The sequence below is a fragment of the Sapajus apella genome, unplaced genomic scaffold, assembly GCF_009761245.1.
Source record: "Sapajus apella isolate SASKATOON/1434 unplaced genomic scaffold, GSC_monkey_1.0 scaffold53, whole genome shotgun sequence".
In the NCBI taxonomy this organism is placed as follows: Eukaryota; Metazoa; Chordata; class Mammalia; order Primates; family Cebidae; genus Sapajus; species Sapajus apella.
This window is the reverse complement of record NW_022436993.1, coordinates 13,259,883-13,287,445: the sequence shown is the minus strand read 5'-3', so window position 1 is coordinate 13,287,445 and position 27,563 is coordinate 13,259,883. Positions and strand designations below refer to the sequence as shown.

Here is a 27,563-nt window from a genome sequence, read left to right as displayed (position 1 = left end):
CTTTTTATGGCTGAATAATATTCTACTGTGTGGCCATAACACATGTGCATGTCCATTTATCAATTCATGGATGTTTGGGTTTCTTCCACACTTTTATTATAAATAATCTTGCTGTAAACATTTGTGTGCAAGACTCTGTGTGTGGGTACATATTTTCCTTTCTCTTGGGTAAATACTTAGGAGCAGAATTGCTGAGTCATATGCTATATCTATGTTTAACTCCTTAAGAAACTATCAAACATTTCCAAAGCACCTATACCATTTTACATTTCACCAGCAATGAAACAAAGCATTTAATTTCTCCACATCCTAGTCAACATTTGTTATTGTCTATCTTTTTTTGTTATATCCATTCTAGAGGGTGTGAAAATGTGTTTTTAAATTGGCTTTACTAATCCGCACTTCCCCTGATGTTGTATATCTAATACCTGCTTCTCTGCATCCTCACCAACCGTAGCTATTATCAGTCTTTTAAATTGTTGCCTTGTGAATATTTGTGTAAAGTTACCTCATTGTCGTTTTAGTTTGCATTTTCCTGATAGTAGTGAATGAACATCACTTCATATGTTGACAGACCATTTTAATTTCATTTTCTGTGAATTGCCTGTTCACATACTTTTTTTTAACTAGATTGACATTTACAGACATTCGGTATGTAATCCAGATATTGCTGTATATGTAATATGCCTTAGTCTGTGACATTTAACTTTTCTTATATTTTGTAAAAAAGCATTTAATTTGCACTAGTTAAATCTGTCAGTTTTCTTCATTATGGATTTTGGGCTAAATGTTATGCTTAGGAAAGCTTCCTTCAACCCTAGGATTATAGAAATATTTCCTTATATTTTCTTCTAATAATTCTACAGTTTTGCTTTTATGCTGAACACTACTAAACCTGGAAATTATTCTTACACAGAGGAATGTATATTTGTTTCATTCCAATTGCCCCCAAACTTTTATTTTTATTATTATTATTTTTTTATAAAGTCAGGGTTTCACCATGTTGGTCAGGCTGGTCTTGAACTCCAGATCTCAGATGATCCACCCGCCTTGGCCTCCAAAGTGCTTGGATTACAGGCGTGAGCCACTACGCCCGGCCACCCCAAACTTTTCATATTGGTTATCCTTTCCTAACTGATCTGAAATAAAATTCTGCCTCAATCGCTGTAAATTTCAACATGCAAATCAGTCTTTTTCTGGACTTTGTATGTCACTCCATTGATCAGTTTTTCTCTGAGCCAACATTGGTCCCATCCAATTGCTCTTGCTTGAAGGTGTGTGTTGGTATCTGCTCTGGTAAATTCCCTTTCATAACTCTTATCTGTAAGGAAAATATCTCAACTAATCTTTATAAGTGTAATGAAAATATTTCTGGTTTAACAAGACTTCATACTATAAGAAAAATAAGGTAGAACCACATGAAGGGTTAAAATGGAAAAACAATGATGATTTTACATTTTTTAGCTCTGACATTACTACAAGCGCAAGGACACGTTTGTCCACGGGCAACTTTCTTGTGTACCTCTAGAGCCAGATCATGTGTTTCTATGCTTCATCCAAAAAAAATAAAAATAAAAAAAATAAGGCCTCCTTGAAAGGCACACAGTCCTATATCTTGTCAGAATTAAAAAAAAAAATAGGATGGCCCCCAACACCCTACTGTTGTAACAAAGTAAGAATGCTGTCATAAGTGTCAAAAACAAAAGAATAAGCTTGAAGGGCTTCCAGCCAAGCTGTAATATTCTGAGTGTCTGAAAAAGGAGATGAAAACATAATTTGAGTTTCTAAAGGGCCACACATTCATAGAGACTCCAAAAGAAAAAGGAGTTCTAATATAAAATTAAGATGATTATAGGGTACGGCTAAGGGACTATTCATATATGTATGAACGTTTTGTTTGTTGTATGAAGAATACACATGTTCGTAAACCATAGGTATGTGTTTGTTTCTAGCGATGCTCACAGGAAAGAAGAAACAAACGAAATCATAGGATAGACTGGAAAAACACAGTAGAAAAAGACAAAAGAAGCCAAGCGCAATGGCACACACCTGTCAGGAGGCTGAGGAAGGAGGATCACTTGAGGCCAGGAGTTCAAGACCAGCCTGGGCTGTAACATAATGAGACCCTGTCTCTTCAGAAAACTTTTAAAAAATTACACAGGCATGGTGGTGCATGCCTGTAGTCTCAGCTATCTGGGAGGCTGAGATGGAAGGATCGCTTGAGCCTGGGAGGTCAAGGCTGCAGTGAGCCAAGATGGCGCCACTGCACTTCAGCCTGGGTGACAGAATCCTGAGACTCTGTCTCAAAAAAATGTAAAACAAAATCATCATCAGCGGTCACATATAATAAACACAAATAAAGGAGTCCACTTGATCATATATGATCACAGATTAAGGAGAATCCAGCAGTTATGACCAAAGATAATAAATAGCCAAATATCCCAGAAACAAGAGTTCACCACACAGACTTGATGATTCTTACTATACAAAAATCTCCAAATGATCCTAGTTATATGAGATATTCAGAAGGCATATCTAAGTTTTCAATAACACTAATGGACAAGATCAATAGATCATAAAGGCAAGACAATGAGTAGGTCAGGCTGACCATGCAAAATGAAAGCATGAACCATTTCTGGGAGGGACACCAAGTTTCCAAAATGAAAGAAGAAATGGCAAGATATTAAAAAATCCATGACAAAGCAAGGAAGAATTAATTGTAACACAGGACTTTGGATATCCAGAGTCCATGGCCCATGATTGCAGCGGCTAAAAGTGCGCTGCCAGGCCCTCTGTTTTAAGAATCGGTCAACAACCCATATCTTGCTCCTAAGTGAGCCTAAGTGGGCATTTCTTTCCTTTTAGTCCTGGTAAAATTACTGCAAGCCTAGGAAATAAGAGTGTAAGTGAATACCTAGGAGAATATGAAAATAAATACGGCCGTAGTGGTAGGAAAGTGTTTTTAAAAGTATAAAACTAATGGACAAATGGCCAGGCATGGTGGCTTATGCTTGTAATCCCAGCACGTTGGGAGGCCAAGGTAGGAGGATCACTTGAGGCCAGGAGTTCCAGACCAGTCTGGGCAACATAGTATGATCTTCTCTACAAAAAAAATAATTAGCAGGCATGGTGGCGTGCACCTGTAGTTCCAGCTACTTGGGAGGCTGAGGCGAGAGGACAGGTTGACCCAGGCAGTCAAGGCTGCAGTGAGCTATGATCACACCACTGCACTCCAGCCTGGGTAACAGAGAGACTCTATCTCAAAAACAATAATGGACACAAAGCTTGCTTTTAAAAATGGGTGTATGTAAGTTATTTTCAAAATGTGCTAACCATTGTGTTCAAGTATAATCAATATATTGTTTAAGGAGTTTATAAGGTTTCAAACAATCAGATATTCTCAATCTATAGTTGCACTTTAGGCTATTTGAAGGGATTTAATTAATTCACAATACATGTTTAAATGCTCAAGAAAAATTGTTGTTTCTTTCTTCCTTCTTTCCTAATTCAGTCAAAAAGCCACTAGGCAGTGACTGGGTGGTGAAGGTGGCAGAGGAAGGCCAGGGGATTGAGAAAATAAATAAATGAATGGCAGACCGTGGAAGCCAGGGTTGTCCCTGCCGGAGGTGGGAGTGACCATTTCGGCAAGGGGGAAAATAACATACCACCCGGATGGGATTGGAGGGATCAATGTGACCTCATGGTGTTCTATAAATATAGATGTAAAAATAAACATCAATGCAAATGTGTGCATCCGTATTTACACTTAGACAGACACGCACGGATACAGATTGAGGGGGTCCAGGAGTGGCAGCCCTGCAATAGAAATGAACACACTTTCAATAAATAAGCGAGTGTTCTTGGTACCACGGTGAGTGGTAATTATCATGCTAGAAAATCTAGGAGCAACTGGGAAGATATTCAAAGGATCCCCAGTTGACAATGAGACTACGTTTTCTCATGAGACAAAACAAAAGTAGAAACCGTGATTGTTAGGCTAGCTCGTAAAGATTTTATTTATCCAAAGACCCTGGAGGTAAAATACTTCATTTCTTATGCTGGAAAATATATGCCAGGTAGTATTAATACTTCCAGTATTTTAAATCTTACTAAACACTTTAATTGCCCTGTCTTCTTTCAAATCTTTACCAATACTGTAAAACACACACACACACACACACACACACACACACACACACAGGTAATGGTCCAATTAAATGGATTGACAGCCTCAACACAGTCACATGGGCAAACTGCCTAGCTATTAGGATGCAGCTACTGCTCAAATCATTTTTGTAATCTATCTTCTGCACTGGCTTTAGAGTTCATGGTGTAACCTTAAAGGTAGTAAATATTTACTCTCCTCAGTAGATACAATGCTTTAAAAGAGTCCAAAGACACAAGAAGTTGGGTGATCAAGTGAGTAATAATTTGTAGTTGAAAAATAAAGGCATAATTATAAAATGACTTGAACCTCCAAAGCATTTTAACCAGTAGCATAATGCAATCAGGTGTATACTTTTCCAGTCTCTTCTTTGAGGAATAACATTAATTTAGTTGAATAAGCAAAAAAACCTCATTATCACACTTCAGACACGACATACGTACTGGGGTCAAACGCACTCAACGAAGGCCCTTCCCAAACCATGTCCCCCACTGTCCTACCAAACTACCTAAAATTCACAATACTTTGAGCTAAGAACTGACGGCTGCTGCTAACGGGCCATATGGTCTATTGCAAAGAGTAATTGACAGTGCCATAAATACCCGAGGATGACTCTTTGATATGATGAACTATCAGCTTGACTCCCACAAGGCATTGGACATAAGCGATTTAGGGGCAAGGCTGTCAATTAGGACAGTCATCAAAAGGGAGACTCTGGACCCACCTCTCACCTTTGCACTGAACCCTGCCCCGTTCTGTTCCAGATGCCCACCTTCAACAGATCAGACAAACATAGTTGCATGGTCCAAGCATGTGGTGATTTTTATTAAGAATAACTTTGGTTCTAAGAATTCCACCCTCAATTCTTTAATACTTTCCGTTAAAAACAATTATACAAGAGCAAATACAAAAAATATTAAATTATGAAAAGCAATCCATTAAGGCTCCCTTTATATATATTATATACACTCAAACAAGTCAAGGTTTTTCAGAGTAGAAGAATAAAGTCGACTGTTATAGCTTAGAAAGCAACACTACGACTATGAGACTATAAAACACTGAACTATTTTAAGAAAACCACACTGTGGGAAAATGGAGCCATTTTTGTCAAAAAGTGGCTCAAAGCACAAAGCTCGGATGTTCAAGAGTCCTAGGGGTTTGCGCTGCACAGTATTAAGGGGTGAGAGGAGGCTGACGGCCTGTGTCAATCAGGCTTGCGAGCCCAGCTGATCTGACAACTTCAAAGAGCTTCCCTGCCTATACATTCCACCATTCAGCATAAGACACCACTTTACGCTATTTACAAGTCTCCTTTTGGCCAGATTTTATATTATGAATTACAAATAATCCTGCAGATTTGAGTGATATTAAAAAAAAAAAAAAAAAATTTTTATTAAATAATTTTTTTTTTTTTTTTCAGTGAAGAATGAATTCTAGTTAAGTTCTAGGAACAGAATTGGTCCTTCTAAAGGAGACTGTCAGGGCCCTTGTGAATTTGATCACGTGGCAGAATTGCTTCAAGAATACAGACCTCAAGATCTGACATCTAGTTAGATAAAAAGATATGAGCCAGTCCCGAATCTGCATTTTACAAACAGCGTCACTAGTCCAGAGGAAGAACTCTAGTCAACGTGCAATCAGAAGTGGACTTCTCAACACCATCCGTCATCCCTTTCTTCTCTCAAAAGGAAGAACGATAGAAAAAAATAGTTATCATTCCATTCTTCGAAACCAAGTTACTATAGAGCAACCATTTTTCTTAAGCATCTCTTATTTTATTCAAATAATACTTGCTGATGAGAAATAATCCATTTCAGGTGTAATCAGCTGACATGTTTCCCTAACTAGCAGTATATTATCATTGTGTTTCCTTTTGTTCCCATTCGGATTGAATATGGGCCTAATTGTCAACTGCTAACATTAAAGCATTGCCATAGAAGGCTAATTTCTACTATGCTAAAGAAGGATTCCAAAGCTCTGGATCCAGCTTTCTGTGAGTTTTCAAAAGAAGTACGAGAAGAGTCTCCCATGCAGAAATGACTGGCTGAATTGTCTCTACGGAGAGAATACGAAATCCCCCAAAATTCTTCCGTATCATCAGGCAGAAGGTACCGGTGCCCACACTGGCAGTTTAAAACTAATTCTGCATGAGAATGCTGCTGCTGTCTGTAACTCGGCCCCCTCTGTGAGGAGTGGGCTGCTAGCTAGAACGAGGGAACTCAGCAGCCCCTCCCTTCCTGTCGGCTGTTCCTGAGAGATGCAATACAGTAGTCATCGACATCATCTGTGTCAACAGCGCCATCGCTGAGACAGTGGCAAAACAGTCTTTCTTCACAAGAAAAAAAAAAAGAAATAATGAGCATTAGACACTTTCAAAGCTTGGATTCTAATGATATTATCATTAGACATCCAAATGCTATAAGTCTTCTGATGAAGCCTCCTTGAGACCAATCTACACTTATTTCACATTCAAATACCTAGAGAAATCCTCACTGCCCAGCTGGTCATGGGAACCTTCCCCACACTCCTCTGGGAAGAGTGAAAAGGCGTGGGGCCTTCTACTTCTGATGCTGAAGCTGGGTTACAGGGACTAGCTCCACTCTCTAAAGGACTGGAAGATTATTCCATCTAAAAGAACTAGCTCAGCAAGAGATTTCAAAACAAAACTGAACAAAGACCCTCCTGGTAATCAAAGCAATAAATGAACGGACAGGATGTACCTTCTGGGAACTGGAATGTCACTATGTAGCCTACTGTTATCACACAGAGAACCAAAAGGAATCAAAGTAAAATCAAGATGGGTGTTTACAGGCTTTTAAACCTTCTCACCCTGTTTCTAAATTTAGTGCCAACAAGGGTAGTGGCTGTGCTCAACATTAACAATCCTGCTCTGGTGTTAACTGTAGCATGGGTGAAAGTATAAATTAAACAAGAAGATTCTAGATGCTCAAAATAAAATTACAAACAGTGGGTGCACAGATTAAATGCATTTCTAGGTGATCTAAATTACCTAAGAGATAACAAAGAGGAATTAAACACTTTTTTTTAGCTTTTAAAAGAAAAAAGGCTCTGGGTCCCACTGAACTTGGACTAGAAGAAAAACCAAGTAGTGCAACTCTCAAGAACTGATTCCAGTGTCCGCTTCCTCTCACTTGTTTGGTTTGTTGGTTCTGGTATGTCTCTGAACACAGCTCCATCATTCCAACTTATGTGCGGGGCACTGCCCTTCATTTGGCGAATAGGAACGGCAACTGTCACAGCAAGGCAACCACCCAGAGAGTGGGAAAATCAAACCAAATCCTTCTGAAAGTCAAGATTCTCTGCTGGCTGGAATGTTCTCCAGGGGCTTTTGCCCTGAGGTTGAGGAGGCACCCACAGACAGCTCTGTGGGGTGACAAGCAGGGACATGCGGGATCTTAGTGCAGCCTTGGCCTAGGACTCCTGGGCTTGGGTGACTTCTTGGCCTGTTCTCCTGAGATTGCCTTTCACCTTCACAAATTCGGGGGCATTTTCTTGCTCTTCTTGCAGTTTCTGCTTCTCAAGTTCAAGCTAAATGAAATTCAGGAAAGGAAAAATTATTGACAAACCAAGCAGCTTTTCAAAATACTCCTCTCTCTTTTCAAAGTCCCTGACCACTTTTTACTGCCCCGTGGAAGAAATTCTCTCCTGATCCCCCACTTTTAAAGACAAATGGATGGATAGAGTCTGGGTAATTCTGCACAGAAACAGAAGCCACTTGGTTGCCATTGCAAATAGGGCCACGAGATGACAAGAACTGAAAAGACAGAGCTAAGGAAACAAATCCTCAGGTCAACACACAGCTGCTCTGGAGTCTTCGTAAAGATGAACTTTGTTAAATCACTCCAGCACACTGTGTGAATTCAGTGCCATGGCCCTGTTTTGCTTTTGCCTCTGGGATCTCTTTCAGGTCCTCAGTAGGATTCTTGTCACTGCTTTGAATGTATTTGACCCCATTTGCTGGCATTGGTCTCCAATGTTTCTTTCACAGTATAAATGTATACACGACATGTCTGGTAAATCCTGCCTGCTCCGACACTCCAACATTCGTCAGGACCAAAAAAAAAAGACAGCTTCCAGCCAATCCCCCTTACCTGCTCCAACTTCTGCTGCCGTTTTAATAGCTCTATTTCCAAGTCTGATTTCTTCTTCTGTGCTTCTTCTTCCTTCTGCTTTATTACTTGGTCTCGTTTTCTTTTTTCCATCACTTTTTGCAATTCTGGTTTGTTCTGAGGAGCAAGACCCCTGCAAAAAAGCATTAACAAAAATTTAAAAAAAAAAAAACATTAAGCTAATGGCTACATTTTTTATGAACAGAAATTTAACCTACAATTTTTTTTTCAGTTCTTTTGTTTTTTTTACTCTTTAACCTACAATATTAACCACAGAAAAGAGGTCTACAGAATTAGTGTGATACCTACTAGGCTACAGTAGGCAACATGGTGATCTCAGAAATTCACCAGGGTGAAAGAAAGGCAAGAGGAGATCTCCAAAGAGAACATAAAATCCATTCATTCAGGAGAAATGTATTGGCCACCTGCTGTGTGAAAGACACTAGGCTACGTGAAGGAGGGCGGTGAGGGTGGGGGTGCTCGTATGATGACGCTGACGGGTGCTCACGACAGAGACAGAGATGGAGGTGGAGCAGCTCAGGAAATGAGGGGGCTCCGCATGGAGGGGAGGCTTCCCAAAATCTAGCCCCTGATTTTTTTTTTTTTGAGACAGAGTCTCACTCTGTTGCCCAGGCTGGAGTACAGTAGCACGATCCCGGCTCAATGCAAACTCCACCTCCCAGGTTCAAGCAGTTCTCCTGCTTCAGCCTCCCAAGTAGCTGGGATTGCACGCATGTGCCACCACATCCAGCTAATTTTTGTTATTTTTAGTAAAGATGGGGTTTCACCATGTTGGCCAGGCTGGTCTCAAACTCCTGACCTCGTGATCCGCTCACCTTGGCCTCCCAAAGTGCTGGGATTACAGGTGTGAGCCACCGTGCCTGGCCTCTAGCCCCTGATCTTAGGCACTAAAGGCAGCCTCAAGACCAGCTAGCACAGAAATTTAGACAGTAAAATGGCCCTGGAAACATTCCCACCCTTCACTTTTCAGATCTGAAAGAGGGTTCTTGTACATTTAAAGGCACATCCAAGGGTATATTGTTACTGAAGGATATGGCCATCCAGAGCCTTGATCCCCTAACTCCCAGTCCAGTGCTCCTCCACCGAAACCCTTTCAGGTATCTAGTGAACTAGGCACCCTCCATATGAAATAATTGAGGAGTCAAGGGAAAAAACGTGTCTTAGCATTTTCTCCAGTGTGATCTCTGTCTGTTTAACTGTTAGAGTAAAAATCAGTATATTCCATCTTTTTGTTTTTGTTTTTTTTTGAGACAGGGCTCTCTGTTGCCTGGGCTGGAATGCAGAGGCATGATCTCAGCTCACTGCAACCTCTGCCTCCTGGGCTCCAGCGATCCTCCTACCTCAGCCTCCTGAGTAGGTGAGACCACAGGCAGATGCCACCACGCCCAGCTCATTTTTTATATTTTTAGTAGAGACAGGGTTTTGCCGGGTTGCGATGGCTGGGTCTCAAACTCCTGAGCTCAAGCCATCCACCCGCCTTGGCCTACCGAAGTGGTGGGATTACAGGCAGGAGAGACCACAGCCAGCTAGTGTATTCCATCTTTAATGACAGAGGACACACAGTCAGATTAACATATGTCTTCAATTTCCCAATTTTCATTATCAGAACTTTCTATTGGAAAAAAAAAAAAAATTGGCCAAATTTCCAGTGAAACAAAAGAAGCAGGTAGCTTTTGTGATTTAATTATGGTTTGTTTCACAGTTATCAAGACCAAACAAGAGGGTCAAAAATATGAAGAGATTAAATCTTTAATCAGCACCGTGTAAGTTGCTCTGTTCAAAATAAAGGTGTTATTAACCACAGGAAAAGGTGTTTTCAAGTAATCTGAATAAATACTCAGTTTCATGACTATTAAGAAATCCCGATATACTGACAGGCAAGGTGGTTCACACCTGTAATCCCAGCACTTTGGGATGCCAAGGCAGGTAGATCACGAGGTCAGGAGTTCAAAACCAACCTGGCCAAATTGATGAAACCCTATCTCTACTAAAAATGCAAAAATCAGCCAGGCATGGTGGCGGGTGCCCATAACCCCAGCTACTTCAGAGGCTAAGGCAGGAGGATTGCTTCAACCCGGGAGGTGGAAGTTGTGGTGAGCCAATATCATGCTACTGCACTCTAGCCTGGGTGACAGAGCAAGACTCGGTCTCAAAAAAAAGGAAACCTGATATAACACTACAGACAGAATTAAGGGATTTAAATTTTAGGATTAAGAATTCAGCTATCTGAATAATTTAAATTTCAAACATTTTTCTTTCCTTACATTTCACTGGCAAAATTAACTTCAACCATTACTAAATTCTTCTGGATTATGCAAAAGCTGCTGAACATTTGATGTATGGCACATTTGGCTGACACTGTATTGCAACCTGTGAATGGGTTTCAGTGTTATACAGTATTCATTTCCCTATCAAAGATCTTATACAATAGTGACAGTAAGATAAAATATGTAGCAACAAAAAATTTAGGAAAATGGTGCTTATATGATAAATATTCTCTACTTATAGCAGTCAAGAAGTCATAGAAGTTTGGTTAATATTTTATCACAGTGGATTACTTAACTTTCTGTGCTGAATGGAAAAAGTCAGGCATTGCCCATATAATTCCCTAAGCCTAAATGGAGCAGAGACAGTGTCGACAGACAGAGATGAGCTTCTCTAAATTCTGTAATTAACCATGATACCAACCCTTGCGTGAGAATAGTTGGTTCTCTTTAATCAATTCTGACATACACAGCTAGCAAGCACTTTCAACCCCCTTATGACAGTAACACCCAAGAGCAATAGTAATTTCCAAATCAGCTTCTTGCTCAGAACTACCTGTGACTACTAAAGTGGGCAAAGCCAATTTTAAAAATTATAAAATTAATAAGTATTCTTTGCAGAAAAAGAAAGGTAATATATCCATATGTTAAATAAAAAGCAAAAGCTCCATTAAACAAATCAGAGGAGCACCATCTCTACTGCAAAAGTCCTATTTGAACAGTGGCCCCAAAATTAGGCAAAGTAGAGGCCCTGTACCCATCAGCCACTACCTATTCCTACATCCAGAGATAAGCATTACCGACAGTTCGGTCTATGTTCCTCCACACTTTCTATGCCTATGTGAACGTCTTAACATCTGCACAACACATCATAGCACAGGAGTGCCACAATTCTGCGACACCCCTATTGACAAACATCTAGTTGGTTTCCAATTGTTCACTATTAAAAACAACGAGGCACTGAGCCTCTGTGGACGTTTATAGCTGTACTCTTCTACAAGTATTTCTGCTGGCTAGAGTTATACATGTGGAATGGCTGGCTAAGCATCTGCACATTGCATATTTTGATGAGTACTGCCAAAGCGCCCTATGAAAAGGCTGGAATGATTTATATTCCCACCACCAGAGTATGAAACATATGGACAACTTTGAAAGGTACATTTCACATAAACCACTAAATATATTCAAGGGCAGACGGGGAGAGTCCACCTCCATTCCACATCTACCTGAACTCTGTGTACCTATGTATTCATAAATGAAGTCACTTTCTCAGCTGGGAGAGTACTCAACCAGAGGAAAGGTTTGGGGCTCTGCCCATCACAGAACATGCCTGCCCACCTAGCCCAACATCTCCTGGCCTAATTCTTTTTCTTGGGGTAAAGGGAAAAGTTGCATTTGAATTTCAGCCCTTGTTCTTTACTCTTGCAATCTTCTGGTTTGGCCTGTGTCATTTACATTTCTGAGTTAGTCAGTTTTACCTGCATGGATTCAAATACAAAACTTGTATCCTTATCTCTAGAATTGCCTCCATCTTTTCCTATGTTGTACAGCTGCAAGTATTTATTGAAGAACTCTCCGTCTAGCAAAGCATGCCAAAAGAATGTCAGCTAAAAACAAGGAACTACAAGCCACTGGCTTGGAATATACAAGTCAAAGAACCAACTTTAGGGATATTTTTAAGTGACCTATTTATTCCAAAAAGTACTCTTTGTAGAATACAGAATCTCTCCAAATTATATCAGAAATATTCTTAATTTTTTTTAAAGATCCCTCCAATAATAATCTTTAACAACAACAAAACGTCTTTTGAAATCTGCCTTTTTATACCATGAAGAACACCTATAGAAACTGAGACCCTGACACAGGGTTTTAACAGTCAGACCTAGTGGCTTCAAGACTTTTAACCTGAAACTAAGCCTGGCCCCAAAGATGGTAAACAGAGGAGGAGGATTATATGCTAGAAAGAGCACAGGCTTCACACTTAGACGACTTGTGGGTGCTTGTTCTCTTAAGCAGAGACTTGGCCTTTAACATATAATCTCTAAAATATAACTGGAAAAACTGTCTGAACTGCTACTGAGCTTTGAGCTAAATTCGTAGCTATGCATAGCAAAGGTACAAGCCTCCATGTAAACTTGTTTTTATTTCTAAACACTATTTCAAAAACTGTTATGCGATCTTGAGATGATTCCTTAACCAGTTACCCTAAGATTACTCCTACCGTTTCTCTCTGACGTCAAAGCCCACGTCCTCTCTACATCATAGTACTTTGGGGAAACGTGGCATTCTCTCAGGTTAGTTGAGCTGGGCAAACAAGGAGAAGAGAGAGAGGGCCAGACAAAGACAGAATGGAAGTGCTTTCTCTAAAAAATGTGGAAACAGACTCAACTGCACAAATCTGTAGGTTTTACATCAATATGACCCAAACTACTAAATACATTTTTGCAGAATAATTTATAGCCTATAATTTAGAGGACACTTATTCTGCAAATGTTGGTTTTACTCTGACCTCTATTCTGACTTGGAGCCCTGTCATAGGCTTCCTAGAAGAAAAAGTTTGAGCTAAAATGTTTCTTACAGAGCAGCTAAGTCCCCTACCTTATGCTTTATAGATAAGGAACCGGAGACCAAAGAGGTGAAGGTAATCTAAAAATCTGTGAGTGAGAGCTGCTACTCTGTTTTGAAGTCTACTAAACTGACGACCTTTCCACCAAAATGAAGACATGACTTCTCAGACAGGATAGGATGGCTTCCAAATTCTGTGGTCTATTTTAGGAACTTGATAGTCTTATTTTGCTTTGGGCATAATAATACCAAATTCATGTATTCTTTCTTCTATTGTGTGACAAAGAGAGATGGAAGCTTATTAAAAATGATCACTTATTAAAAATGATCACATTTGCATTCAGTTTAATAAACATTAATCCAACAGCTTCCCAGTATATGCTGGGGATAAAACAGGAGCAAGCCACATTCCCACACTCCAGAGGGAGAAATGTATTTACAAAGAATTCCTGGGATACGAGTCATTAGCTCTAGCTGGAGTGTACTCTCAGGAGAGAGAATTGCCATAAAAATGCCCCCTGGATCCTCTTTCAAACATTGTTTAAGTTTAACCAGGCCTCCCTCCAAAATGACCCTATTGCTGAACTTGATCTGCATATCTTTCAGTTCAACGGTAGACCTTTCACCAGGGCTCCGCAGAGTGGGAAAATTAGCCATCCATTACAAGATCTGAAAATAATCCTAAATGAAGCTTCCTGGTTCTTAAATTGAAAAGTAGCTGCACATCCTCATTTCTCCTAGTCTCCTGTCCCGCCCAAATTACTTAAAAAGCAGAGCACACCAGCCCCACATCCAAAATTATTTATGGCACAGATGGAGTCTACAAAGTAGATAGAAGGTAAATGTTATCCTGTCCTCCAAAATAGTTAATAATAAAAACTGTGATAATAACCATTTAAAATGCTACTCAAAAACAAAAACATGAGTGGTGTCCTATCTATTAAGTCTAATATGGTTCTAGAGACTTCTCCCCATCATTGACAAATGCTTGATCAGGCAATAGTTACGTGATTCCTACACTTCCCCCAATGGAAGGAGAAAATTCAGAGATTGTAAATTTAAGAATGTGTTTCCCTTCTACTTGGGACATTCTCTTCTATCCTTAATCCAGCCTCTTCGTTCTGGATTTTGCAATACGCATCCACTTTGGAAGGACTGCAGGAGTCTGGAAGCACTGCCCGCCACTGCAGTGACAGCTGCCGCCTGCAGGGGCTCTGCCTCAGGGAGGGATAACCTGGCACAAGGATGTGAGAAGGAATAAGGAAGCTTTAACAAAAGGCAAGAAATCAAACACTCTTTGAAGTCTCTGTAAATACAACTAAAATTAAATATCATTATCTTAAAAGTCCCCTAAAAAAAGACTATGCTCAAGAAACCATTTTACCTTTTTTGATTCATAAGAAGTTCTCTGTGAAGATCTTGATGGTTCCGGGAGGTTTTGACAGGATTGATCAGTTTCTGAGGCCTAATGAGTTCAGGATTGTCATCTTCGATGTAGTCTGGCTCAGCCATGATGTTTCTTGGAATGAGATAGGAGTCCTTAGGGTCTGAATTCTCAGGTGGGCCGTCTGCAAGAGAAAGATGAGAAATACTCATTTGCGGTCTTTTCTGCTAGGGTTTCTCCCTCACATTCAGAGCTCCGCAGATCTGTGCTCACCATCGAACACATGCCACCCTCCTGGGTCCGCTCTGGGGCATCACTGATACAACTTCTAAAGCACTTGGAATGTAACTGGAGGGGACAGGGAAGAGAATGGTGGCCTGGTCTCATCTTGCCCATGACTAAGGCCAAGGAGCCCTATGGCCTGACTTCTATCACTGCCACTGAAACATCTTGAGTTCCAGTCACACAGGATGCTTCCTGCCACCCTGTCTCCATATCACTTCAGAACAGGCACTTGAGTACATCAGAAAAAAGAAAGTTCAGCCAGGTGCGGTGGCTCACACCTGTAATCCCAGCACTTTGAGAGGCTGAGGAGGACGCATCACAAGATTAACACATCGAGAGCATCCTGGCCAACATAGTGAAACCCCACCTCTACTATAAATACAAAAATCAGCCGGGCGTGGTGGCATGCGCCTGCAGTCCCAGCTACTCGGGAGGCGGAGGCAGGAACCAGGAGGCGGAGGTTGCAGTGAGCCAAGATTGTGCCACTGCACTCCAACCTGGTGACAGATCGAGACTCCGCCCCCCACCACCCAAAAAATACAAACAAAGTTCAAATGAAAATTCTAACACTAGCCCACAATGGCTGCAGTCAGACACATGCGTCAGGAAAGCCAGGCCTATAAACTAAAGCCAACCTCTTGCCTGTCTAACTGGAGTTTGTTAAATATTTCACTGACAGTCATTGGTTATAAACCTACTTAACAGATACAGAACAAAGACAAGATGGAATCGATCACCCTCCACCAGACCCTAAGAGGCCTAACCTTTCTCCTACCCACTCAGCTGCGTATTTCCCTTACCTTATGCATAGCATCGCTGAGCGCCAATCACAATCACAGGACCTAAACTGCTGCTTCACTGCGCTTCTCCCACCTCTGTGCCACATGTATTCCTAATAGAAAATACGAGGCCGGGCGCAGTGGCTCATGCCTGTAATCCCAGCACTTTGGGAGGCTGATGTGGGAGGATTGCTAAGGTCAGGAGCTCAAGACCAGCCTGGGCAACATGGCAAGGCCCGTTATTAAAAAAAAAAAAAAAAGTTTTAAATTTCCTGGGCATTCTGGCGTATGCCTGTAGTCTCAGCTACTCAGGAGGCTGAGGTGGGATGATCTTGAGCCCAGCAGTTGGAGGCTGCAGAGGGCTATGACTGCACCACTGCACTCCAGCCTGGGTGACACAGCAAGAGCAAGACCTCATATCTCTAAAAGATTTTTTTTTTTTTTTTTTTTTAATGAAGAGGTTGGGCACAGTGGCTCATGTCTGTAACCCCAGCACTTTGGGAGGCTCAGGCGGGCAGTTCACTTGAGGCCAAGAGTTCAAGACCACCCTGGCCAATATGGTGAAACCCTGTCTCTACTAAAAATACAAAAATTAGCCAGATGTGGTGGTGCATGCCTATAATCCTAGCTACTTGGGAGGCTGAGGCAGGAGAACTGCTTGAACCTGGAGGCAGAGGTTGCAGTGAGCTAAGATTGCACCACTGCACTGCAGCCTGGGCAGCAGACCGAGACTCTGTCTCAAGCAAAACAAAACAGAAAAGGAAAGAAAATGTATATCCATCGTGCCTCCCATAACTGACTTTGAGACACACTCAGTCCACACCGAGTCTGTACACCCAGGCTTAAGTAAGGCCTCAAAGCTGCCTCAGAATCAGTCTGTGATTTCTCTAAGTTTTAGTGCTTGTTGTTTCACCTGTCGGCCAAGAGGCACCAGACCCAGGTCGTTATCGCTTCCTTCAGCCTCAGCAAATCAACCTGTACTACAAACATATCAATGCTGACCCTGCACCAATGGCAGAGGTTTCTCGTGCCCGGCACGGTGCTCGCTGGCCTGTGACACTGCTGTCTCCTTCCTTAGGCACTATGTGGGTTTCAACCTGCTGTTTTCCTTCCAGGTCTTTCCCCAAGCATGACCTTCTCAGAGAGGCCTGCCCTGACGAAAAGTACGACCCTGCCCCCAGCACTTCCTGGTGTTACCTTCTGTCCACCAAACTACAGCAACATCTTTAGAAAGTTAATGTGAAAATAAAGAGAATGAGAATCCAAAGACTAAGTCAACTAAAAAATAATGTAGCTGCAACATGTGTTTAAATATCTTAAGTATCACTGCATGATTAAGGCTCAAAATTATCAAACACTAAGGCATAGATAATAAATTATACCAAACGCTCCTCAAACTCTATCTGAATTGATCTTCACAAGAATGCCCGAAACCTGAACGTAATTGACAATTACAAACCTCGCAGAGGATGATTCAGGGAACCCATCACAGCCAGCCTGACTTCAACGCACTGTCCCATGGAAAAACGTGCTCCTAGGCTGAAATCCTACATGCACACTACACACACCTCTATGCAGCCACAGGAGTCTGAAAAACCAACCACAGTTTCATTCTAGTTAATTATAGACAAGACAGCTGCACATTTCCATAAAAGGCTCTGTATCTCTGCCCTACGCCATGGATAATCTCCATGATGTCACGCCCAAACAGACAAATGCCTCTGACCTTGACCTAACTATTATAGTCGGGGAGGAGCTGGAGGCAATGTGACAGAAGAGCAGGCTGGTGATCAGCAGCGCGGGAAGAGGGCGTGCAAAGGCCACGGGGCAGGAGGGTGACTCGTGGGGATGAGGAAGGGCAAAGCAGCCTAGGTGGTTGCAGGGGAGGGAGGGATGCTGAGGACAGAGAGTGTGGGTACTTGAGGGCCAGTGCCAGCAGTGCCAGCACTCTGGTCGTCATCCTGAGGGCCATGGGAAGCCATTTCCAGGTTTTGAGCAGAGAAGTGACAAGATCTGACTCATAGGTTCAAAGATTACTCCAGGTCCTAGGTTCAGAATGGGCTGAAGGCAGGCAGGCAGGGAGTCAGGGCGGTAGTTACAAGGGTCATCCAGGTGAGAGATGCTTTAGACCCGCACAACCATAGCACAGGTGGGCGGGGAGCCTGATTCAAGGTGTATTTTAAAGGTGAAGTCTCTGGGACTTCCTGAAGGACTGGACACGAGGCGTGAAAAGCACAGAGGCATCAAGCATGACTCAGAGGTTTCTGGCCTGAGCAACCAGAAGGCTCGAGTTGCCATGATGGGCGGCTGAAAGAACAAGTCCATCTGGGTCATGTTGAGTCTGAGATGCGTGATTGACATGGAAGTGGTGACAGCAAGGCAGGAGCAGTCAGCGCTCAAGCCCAGGTGACTCGCTCTCCTTTACCCGACTGACTGGCCCCCACGGTCTCAGGCTTTGCCCGCCCTCCTCTTTCCATCCCCTCTCCCTCTGTCCCTCCACTCCCACTACTCCCACAACTAGAGACAGCATAAGATGCCCACTCCCAGCCTTTCCTGAAAGTCAGGGTTGGTATACAAACATGCCGTGGGCCTTGCTGCCAGGAGGGACGTTGGGCTTCCAGCGTGCAGCACAGAACAGCTCTAGGTCTGAGTCCAGGAAACAGGCCCTCTCTTGGGACTTTTTTCTGACTTCCCTTTAGATTTAGTTGCTTGGAAGTATTTCTTCTCCCATAGGACCAGTGGGGTGAGGGGCGGTCGAGCCTGTCTCCTATTAGAGAGACACAGGCACTGGGAGCAGGTGCAGAAGGGGAGCGCTGTGGTGGACTTTTCAACCACACAGGTGCCCTGCACAGAGGTGTGTGTAAGGCATCTAGCATTTCAGCCCAGGAGCAGCACGTTTTTCCGTGGGACAGCATGTTGAAGTATATGTATATGCTGTCAACACGGCCAAACTTCTTCCTTCTTTTTCACTGGTTTGTCCTTCTTCACAGCTGGAGCTGGGAAAGGGGGCACAGAAGCCCCTCGGTCTGATTTAAGCATGGAGACCTAAGCCTGGCCTCAGAACAGGCGGCAGGGTCCTTGCAGCTCCTCATGCACAGGCCGCACTGGGGGCTGGAAAATGTCATTTAGTAACAAAGGGGGTGAGCGGGCCTGGAGCAACCCCATCCTTGAGTCTCTGTACTCCAGGCAGTGGTGGTGGAGAACCATGTGGGATCTGGGTTCCAGCTGCTTCTCAGCGATACCCTACCCTGCAGCTGTGATGAGCACACAATAACCATCACGGTGACTTTTTCCACAACTCTCTTCCCTCTGCCAGCCATCTAGCTCACTGCTACCAACGCTGGAAAATACAACTTTGGTGTAAGGGAACGCTTGCATCTCACGAATCCTATCTTCAAATCAAACTGAAACAAACACTCTTGCTCCCCACACCCTCACACCCCGCCTTCCTCCCCCGCATCTTACAGCAGCAGGGCTCCCTCAGAAGGCATGCTGAGCCTTTTCCCGCCACGGCCCTAGATCTCCACGAAGCCAAACTCACACATCCTGCAGATCCAAGTAAATGCCACATCTGCCTGATGCCTTCCCATATTCTACGGAATGTTCTTTGTTCTCTTTTCCTAAGTATTCGTCGATCGTCACCTTGTATTACAGCCATGTAGATATAAATCTTACCCTGTCTTCACTGCAAAGAGCATGTCTGGTTTATGTTCCTATTCCTTTGACCCTCTGGACTTGTTCAGTTAATATGACTTAAATGAAGTAGCAAAGGCATGGGCTAAGGACAGAGGGTGCCCCTGAGCCACCTGGATTCCACAGCCACAGGCATAGTGCAGAAAGCGGGGTTGAGTGGCCAGGTAGATTTCCACACTGAGCATCAAGGAACCCAGGAGCCTGAGAATAAAGACGCGGTGGAAATGTCTGGAGGTGCAAGCACTTTGCAAGCAAATGTTACCATTGACATGAGACAAGGTTTCTAGAAATAAACACAATGATAACCTTGTCGCAGTCACCTCAGTGGTCAAGTAACTTATTCAAAGTAATTTACTTTAAACATAGCAAGTCAATTAAGGAAAACCAGGACCAGCTCAGTGAAGGAGAAATAAAACTGGTTTGAGATCCTGGACAAAGCTTAACTTCCCTGACCCCTAGTTCTCCTATGTGTAAAATAAATGTTGTAAGAATTGAATAAAATGTGTATGCAAGGGCTCTCTAAAATCCCTGGCACAAACATGAGAACTCAGTAAAACGAAGCTATCTGAAGCCCAACTATGTGACCAACAACATTACATATTTCGTTTACGAGTCTTGGGAACTCTGTATAGGAAGCTCTGCTTCTCTACGCTTTGATTTATTCAAAAATGTCAGTTCAATTGAGTGACCCACAGATTTTCTCACTGATAACATTCAGTGGTTCTTGGACCCATTCATGCAACTACCATAAGAAGCTTCTGGAAAGTATAAAAAGCTCTGTCCATCACCCTGCCAAGGTGCTACATGAAGTTCTGAATGGCTCCAGTCATTCAGAGTAGGGCAAGAAACAGGCAGGCCTGATGACAAGGGCCTCTCACACTGTTCTGAACGGAGGGAGATTTTTAAGCTATTGAATAATAACAGAGAATTGGGTTTTAGACAGACACACCACGCACTGAAAAACGCTGCCTGATGAGAATTCTACCTTTATTTCCACTAAGCAACACATGGAAGTCATTATTCAACTGTACTACCCCAGAGGGTAAGGAAGTCCCCTCCTTATGGATTGATTTTGAGTCTTTGCTTTTCATGTTTTTCCCTTTCCAAACTTCACTCTGGGCCCAGCTCTCTGGCCATCCCAGGTACTTCTGCTGACTGCTTTCCAGCGGTGAATTACCATTCGCTCGGAAAACTTTCACCACTGGGCTGATAAAACGAACACAGACCGCAGCTGGCTTGCCCCGGCAGACTGCCTGGGCTCTGTACCTGTGCAGTTCTACACCAAACAGATAAAATAAATCCAAAACCTAATCCTACAAGATTTCAATGTCAGAATTTAGAGATTATGCTAATTTTCATGTTTACCTAAATATTTAAGACCTAATTCTATCTAGAAGCACTAATACTTGAATCCTTTTTAAAACAATCTCTTGGCACATGACGACATGTACAGTTTACAGGTGTGCTACCACCAACCAAAGTGAAACAAACTTTTAAACTGCCACAACTTCCGGAAAGTTAAATGTAATTCCAAGATATGTTTGGAGAGTCTGTTTCCTAAGCTGTCTCTAAGATTCTGGCAACCCACTGTCAATTCCCTGAGAAACCCATGTTACATAAGGCAGCAGACTCCGGGCTGGGTCAGCTTGAAAAGGGAAAGATGCCTCTTGGATCCAAAGCATCTCTCTCAGCACCCACAGTTCCCAGACAGGCAGGAGCCTGAGCTCCAGTAAGAATTTTTTCCAAAGGGCAGTTGGTTTCCTCTGACAAACTCCTGACTTGCCTGGCACTAAGGCAAACCTAAAAATTCCACCTTAGACCAGGAGACAGTGGTATCAAAGTACTCCAAGGTAACAGACAAGTGCCCAGAGGACTTCTGTGGCCACCAATCTGGTGCACACCAACGCTTAAAAACAACATCCCACCACAGTCATCTACGTAAGTGCAGAAATGTTACTGTTTCAAACTCTGCCAAGCTCCACTATGGCTGTAGGACAGTCCCCTGTGGCTTCCCAGGACCGTCATTTAAAACAAGAACGAACTAAAGAACTTTGCTGCCAATATGCTGTTGGACAAATGCCCAACAGTGATGCTCTTGGGAAAGTATCAAATTCATTTTCTCATCAGTTTTTTCATCCACCAAAAATGTATTTCTACAAATCAGGCACATATTTTATATTTAGAAAATGGCAGAGGAGGAGGGAGCGAGTTCTAAGGAGGGCAAGAAACAGCTGACTGACAGGACATCTGACAAGATCAACCAGAAGCTGGCCCAAGTGAGGGGGGAGTGACCAGTAGGTGGCGACGGCTCCTCAACTAATGAGGGGTCTGGAATGGCAGGTCTGCTTTCCTTAGGACAGCCAGAGCAGAGCATCCATGCCCGCCCTGCCCTCCTGCACTGTGGTCAAAGCACACCCCAAAAGCATCTGGCCATTCAGAGAGATGCGGCAAAAGGCATCCATCTTGGAGTTGGTGTACATGTGACCTGGGTGATACATGTAAGCTTCCCCCGTCATTTGGTCCTCACATGGCCCATGAGGTAGGGGTCATGACTTCCCAGTCTCCGAATGAGGCTGACAGCTTCAAGAGCATAGGTTTGGGTGGGGCTGCCTGCATCTGCGTTCCAGGTTCTTCACTTATTCTAAGTATGATCTTGGGTAAGAGCCCTCGCCAGTTCAACAACCACAGCAATAAAACAGGAGTGGCAGGTCTCACAGGGCTGCTATGAAGAGTAAATAAGAAACGCACCAGACGCAGTGCCTGCGATACAGTAAGCCTTCAACACATGTCATCTGCTATTGGCACTGTCATTGGCAACGAATGAGAATAAATTAGTAACAATAACACTGTCACTGCTGCCCAAGGTTACCCAGCTGCCAAAGGACAGGACCAAGATCTGACCTTGAGTCTGTGTGATTCCAAAGGGAAGCTCTTAAGCATTCCATGGGCTGGGATGACAGATGGAGGAACCAGGCTTGACTTTAACAGAACCATTTCCTGTCTCTAACAGGACTTCAGAAGCCTTCTAATATCATAGCTTAATCATCTCAAACAGAAAACGTTTTGCAAAGGACGACACTAAAGTGAGATGGGAGGCAGGAAAGACCCATTTCATGAAAACATATTAACATAAATGTTTCTGTAAGAATGTTCATGGCAGTGCCATTCATAATAGTCCCAAACTGGCGGCAACTCAAATGTCCACTAACAGTTGACTGGGTAAGTAAATCACGGTGTGCTGATACAGTGAAATGTCATGCAGCAATGAAAATGGACTGACAATTCTGCAAGCAAACCATAGCTGAATCTCACAAATACAGTGTTGAGCAAATGAGGCCAGAGGCAGAAGAGTATATATTGCACGAGTCCGTGTACATAATGTTCAAAGCCAGGCAAAACAGCCTTTGAAAACCAACCTTTGATATTAGGTGTCAGGATAATGGTTAGTTGGGGAGTGAATAGATGGCAATAAAAATGGCGCTTCCAGGGTCTGGATAAGATTGTTTCTGGAAAATACAGATTCTTGTGACGCAGGTGTGTTCCCTCTGAAAATTCACCCTCAATCAGTACACTTTTTTGCATGCCCACAAAGAGTACATGTTCCATAGCTATTAAAATTACTGTCCATAGTCACTAGGTTGCGGCTGTATTCTGACAGTTCTGTTATTTCATCCATCTTTAACTGTGTACAGTCCATGGGAAGTTATACAGCATAATGGAAAAAAAGCATCAGACCTGAAGACCACCCATCTTGGATTAGAATCCCTGGTTAGGTCACTCATCAGTTATGTGATTTTTATAAAATAGTTTAACCTGAGTCTTGATTTCCTCAACTGGAAATGAGAGGCAGTACATGTGCATGTGCACAGCTGGTCTAAGCATTTGTGAAAACTCACAGAAAATAGCTACCATCCACAGTACTTGGCCACATGGCAGATGCCCAACAAAGTGGGCAAACAGTCCCAACAAACTAATTCATGACTCTAACTCTCCGTTACCTAATGCTCCAGCAACATAAAAGTGAATGACCGTAGACCACAATTACACTAGTTTAAGACAAGGAAGAATAAGGATGAACCCAATCTTGGCCTCCATTCATTTTTCCAATGTGGACCGGGAAGGATGACAAAGAGGGGACAGGGAGGGAGAAAGACAATGACTGGAGCAGGATCTCAGAGAGGCTTGTGCCAAAGCTGGGCACCCAAGACCCAGCTGCTGTCAGAAGAAAGTAAGGCTAATGGTCAACCAATCAGTTTGACTTGCTTTCCATGGAAACTAGCAAATCCCTCCTGCAACTAAATTTCTCTGCCTTCTACCTCCCCGAAGCCTGAATCTTGGTTAAAAAGAGGCATTTTCTATATTGTCCAAATACATCATGATCAAAGCCAAAGTTAAAAAAACAAAGCAGTTCTTGCATCATCCAGTTTTGTCAGAAAGTTGGATAGTCAAACAAACTTAGAAAAGATTGAAGACAAAATAAAGAGAGAAAATGAAAACAATAACAAAAACACTCTAGGGTGTGAGAACAGAAGTCTCTAGATAGAAGAAAACTAATATAAAATAAATAAAGATTCATTAAATCCCTGGCTCAGGGGAGGAGGTAAAACTGGTTTAAGAGGTGAATAAAATCCTTCAAGGGCCCACGGCCACCTACAACAGCCCCTTGTCTTGGCAAGAGGCTGATCCTTGGTGATTTTCTTCACTCAGTTGAAAGTCCTAGGTGAGACATAAACCCGGCACACTCACTTCCTCCACTCCTGCACAGATTCTAGAATTCCCTGGCAGGCTGCAGAACTACCCTCATCCTGTGAGGAGTTTGTGATGGGAGGGAAGAATGTCCCCGAGGCTCAGCTGACAGCAGCGCATCTATGTGAGAAATGAGGGCAACCAGATGCCCACCATCTCCACCATATGGAGGTGACACACAGCCAGAGCCAGCTCTACTCTGCAGTTCTGGATGTCCCAGCCTAGTTAGTCCCATCTGAAGCCCAAAAGCAGAATGTTTATCAACCAAACAAGCGCATTTGGGCTTATTCCCAGGACAATGGCTGGGCCTGAGAACTATTCTAGAGAAATTTCACTCTGAGAAGGGCCTTGGCTAATGTTCCCCAGACCAACTGCTACCTAGGGGCTGGCAGTGTCACTTGGCCTGTCAGGTGCTTTTACTAGTAAGAAGTACCTGTGCTTCTGGTCCTCAAGGTCTGTCTCAACAGCTGTGATCCGTGGTCACTCACAGAAAACAAATGTCATTCTTTAAATATTCGCAGCAAGCAGCATGTTCCTATCTGCCTGACAGTCCAATACAGGGGGCTTCCCTCAGGCCATCCAGGGCTCCTTCCTTTGGTGACACTCTCCTGCGCCTCTTCTGGGTCTGGGGCTGGTGTCCATCTCCTTGCTGATCCCCTCGTCTGCCCCAGCTTCCTGCCCATGCTTCCTCTTCCCTTCCTTTAGTGCCACCAGTAGTCCAGGCAGAGGGCCACAGCCCTGTCCTCTTCTCCCAATCATGCCTCTGGAGACCCCACACACCTTTACCCCTTCTGCTACGTGAGCTGTTTCTAAAGCGTGTATGAAGATCCTTCCTGTCTTCCCGAGCTCTGGCTCTGAAATTCCAACTTCGATCTGGAATGTTCACCTCAGGATCAACAAGCGTCCAGTTGAGCTCTACCTGACTCGCCATTTACTGAAGGCTCCAAGGTGCCACATACTGCCCAGATGCTGGAGAGGACACTCGGGCACAGCCAACCCTACCCCTCAGGGCTTACACTGTAGCAGAAGTCATCCAAGGCAAATTTGAGTTGGAGCTATTGTTTTTCAAAAGCAACAAAGAAGACACCACACACACCATTCTTCCACTGAGAAATAATCCCTCGCCGTCTCTCCGTAACTTCCTTATTTTTCCCAAAGGTCCCGTCACACAGGTTTCAACCCTGAGTACAGGATCGATCGTCAGTTCCCTTCCATAAATGCATCTGAAAATCGTCCCTATCACCAGTCATTCTTCTCTCATCCTGGGAATTGTGCACTTGGCTTCTCCATGGCCTCCATCCACCCCCCCTCCCCCAACCGCCTTTCCCTCTAATCCAGCTGCATCCTCAGTCAAATCCAATGAGCTAACTCATTTAATCAGATCAGGGCCGCCAAGCCAAGCATCATTTGTCACCTCAGGACAGGATGCTAAACTGCTTGGCCTTCCGTGGCCTCAAACTTCTCGAGAGCAAGTCCTCAATTACCTTTTCGCATGTGTGGTTCTTAACTTTCTGGCATCAACTCCAGTCAACCAGTACACACTGAGCCCATGTGCATTCCCATCTCCACCTCTGCTCCCAAGTTCCTCTTGGGGGCAGAAATCCCTGCCCCCAGCCAGTAAAACTCCAGGTACCTTGCAAAGACCAGCTCACAACCTGCCTCCCCCATCTTCCTCGGGCCTCTCCTCCAGGGAGATCTCCTCTGGTTTGAACTGCTATGGAAGACCGCACTGGACGCCCCTTGCCCCAGGCACTTCCCCACCCTGTGAGCTCATTTCCCAAGTGTTTCCATGTTGTCTCCCCTTAAAGGGCACAGAAGTGAACCTCTGCAGAAGGGAAAAGACCTCTGAGTGACTTCCAGCCTCTCCCCTCTGCTCTGGCATGATGACTTGTACATAAGCCATACAAAGTAGCAGTGGCCACACAGTGACTAACAGACACAGAAGAGCTAGGAGAAACCTGGAACCACCGACTCCTTATGCCTCTGGCTGACCTCCAGAGGCCTGTAAATCTCCAGTCATTGCCTCCCCCAGCCCCAGGCTGTATGTCACACTGTATGCACCTTATTAAAATGTACTGAATGGGCCAGGCATGGTGGCTCACACCTGTAATCCCAGCACTTTGGGAGGCTGAGGCAGGCAGATCACTTGAGGTCAGGAGTTTGAGACCAGCCTGGACAACAAGGTAAAACTCCGTCTCTACTAATAAATAAATAAATAATAAGCCAGGCATGGACAACCCTCTCCCTGTCCCAGCTGTAGTCCCAGCTACTTGGGAGAGGCTGAGGCACAAGAATCACTTGAACCCAGGAGGCAGAGGTTGCAGTAAGCCGAGATCCCACCATTTCACTCCAGCCTGGGCAATGCAACAAGACTCCGTTGTAAAAAAAAAAAAAAAAAAAAAAAAAAAAAAAAGTATCAAATGAAAAGGATAACACTGGCAGCTTAGAGTATCCAAATGTAGGGACTCACTCCACCAAATCTTTCCTGGCTCCTCCTCAGTGTTTCCCCTTTACATTCCTGCAGGACTCAGTTAATACCTCTCCCAGGATACTAAAGTCTGCTTCTAGTAAAATGAAATTTAAAGTTGTCTTCTTTCTCATGGTAAGCCCACAAAGGGAAGGCCTTACTCGCACTCATTTCTTATCCTCAGAAACATATTAATCACACTTAGTGGTCAGCTGAAATTGACCAGATAATGCTCAAGTTATGCTCAGAAGGGCAGACATCAGATTTTCAAAAGGAGCCAAAAACAGAGTCAACCCATGCTTTGCACCAATTCTCTTGTTTTTATTTGACTTTGAAAGACATCAGAACTAGTGAGACATACATTCTTCTTAACACATCCCAGTACAGAGAACCAAATATCCATCTCTCTAACCAACAGACTTCCTTCCTCTTCAACAAGATGGCTCAAAAAAATCCTCACTAAAAGTCTGTAACATTAATTGCTGTGTATGAACAGTGAGTCTTCTGCCAAAGAAAGGTAACTTAGACTTTTCTCTGGTGGGAAATAGATATATTAGTACATCGGCTTACATAAATAGTCCCATGAAATAATTAGTAGTTCTTTAATATGCAGCACAGTAATCTGCAAAAATTTTTAGGCAATTGAATCCTGCCCAACTAATGGAATTATTTAATAACTGATTACCTTAAACTCATTGGCGTTAAAACTGATAAATTACACTTATCAAATAACATTTGATAGATGACTATTAAATGATTTGGAGTTTCTCTCTCCTATGTAAAGTAGCTTGATGAAATCTGAAATTCAAGAACTCTTGATTTTACCAGTGAAGAATGTTCTGTGGTCTAACAGTGTCACCCAGTGGTAAAAGGCACAGCTTATATTCAGGGGAGCTATTTAAAAGGAATAACTGTCATATGTGTTTCTTTGCTAAAAGGAAAAGAAGAAAACACTTTTTTGAATTCCAAGAAGAAAACCAGTTCAGGAGCAGTGCAGGAGGAGTTGAAATCAGCCCGTTCCCCAGGCCGAAGAGACCACAGGCCACCCTCACTCACGACTGCAC

At 43.3% G+C, this 27,563-nt stretch overlaps 1 protein-coding gene across 7 annotated transcripts in view; it reads right to left on the bottom strand.

Moving 5' to 3' along the window:
• Positions 1–4,961: 4,961 nt before the first annotated feature.
• Positions 4,962–27,563, bottom strand: part of FAM107B (family with sequence similarity 107 member B) — an 82,883-nt gene continuing 60,281 nt past the window's right edge. For 6 of the 7 annotated variants that reach the window (XM_032244018.1, XM_032244019.1, XM_032244020.1 and 3 more), the window contains exons 2-4: positions 14,530–14,713; positions 8,278–8,428; positions 4,962–7,714 (exon numbers count right to left, since the gene is read on the bottom strand). In XM_032244018.1, the coding sequence (XP_032099909.1) occupies positions 7,598–7,714; positions 8,278–8,428; positions 14,530–14,657 (396 nt within the window). In that variant the 5' untranslated portion in view covers positions 14,658–14,713 and the 3' untranslated portion in view covers positions 4,962–7,597. Of the gene's footprint in view, positions 7,715–8,277; positions 8,429–14,529; positions 14,714–17,052; positions 17,504–27,563 lie in introns of those variants that run through there. The other variant, XM_032244015.1, reaches the window with a different exon arrangement.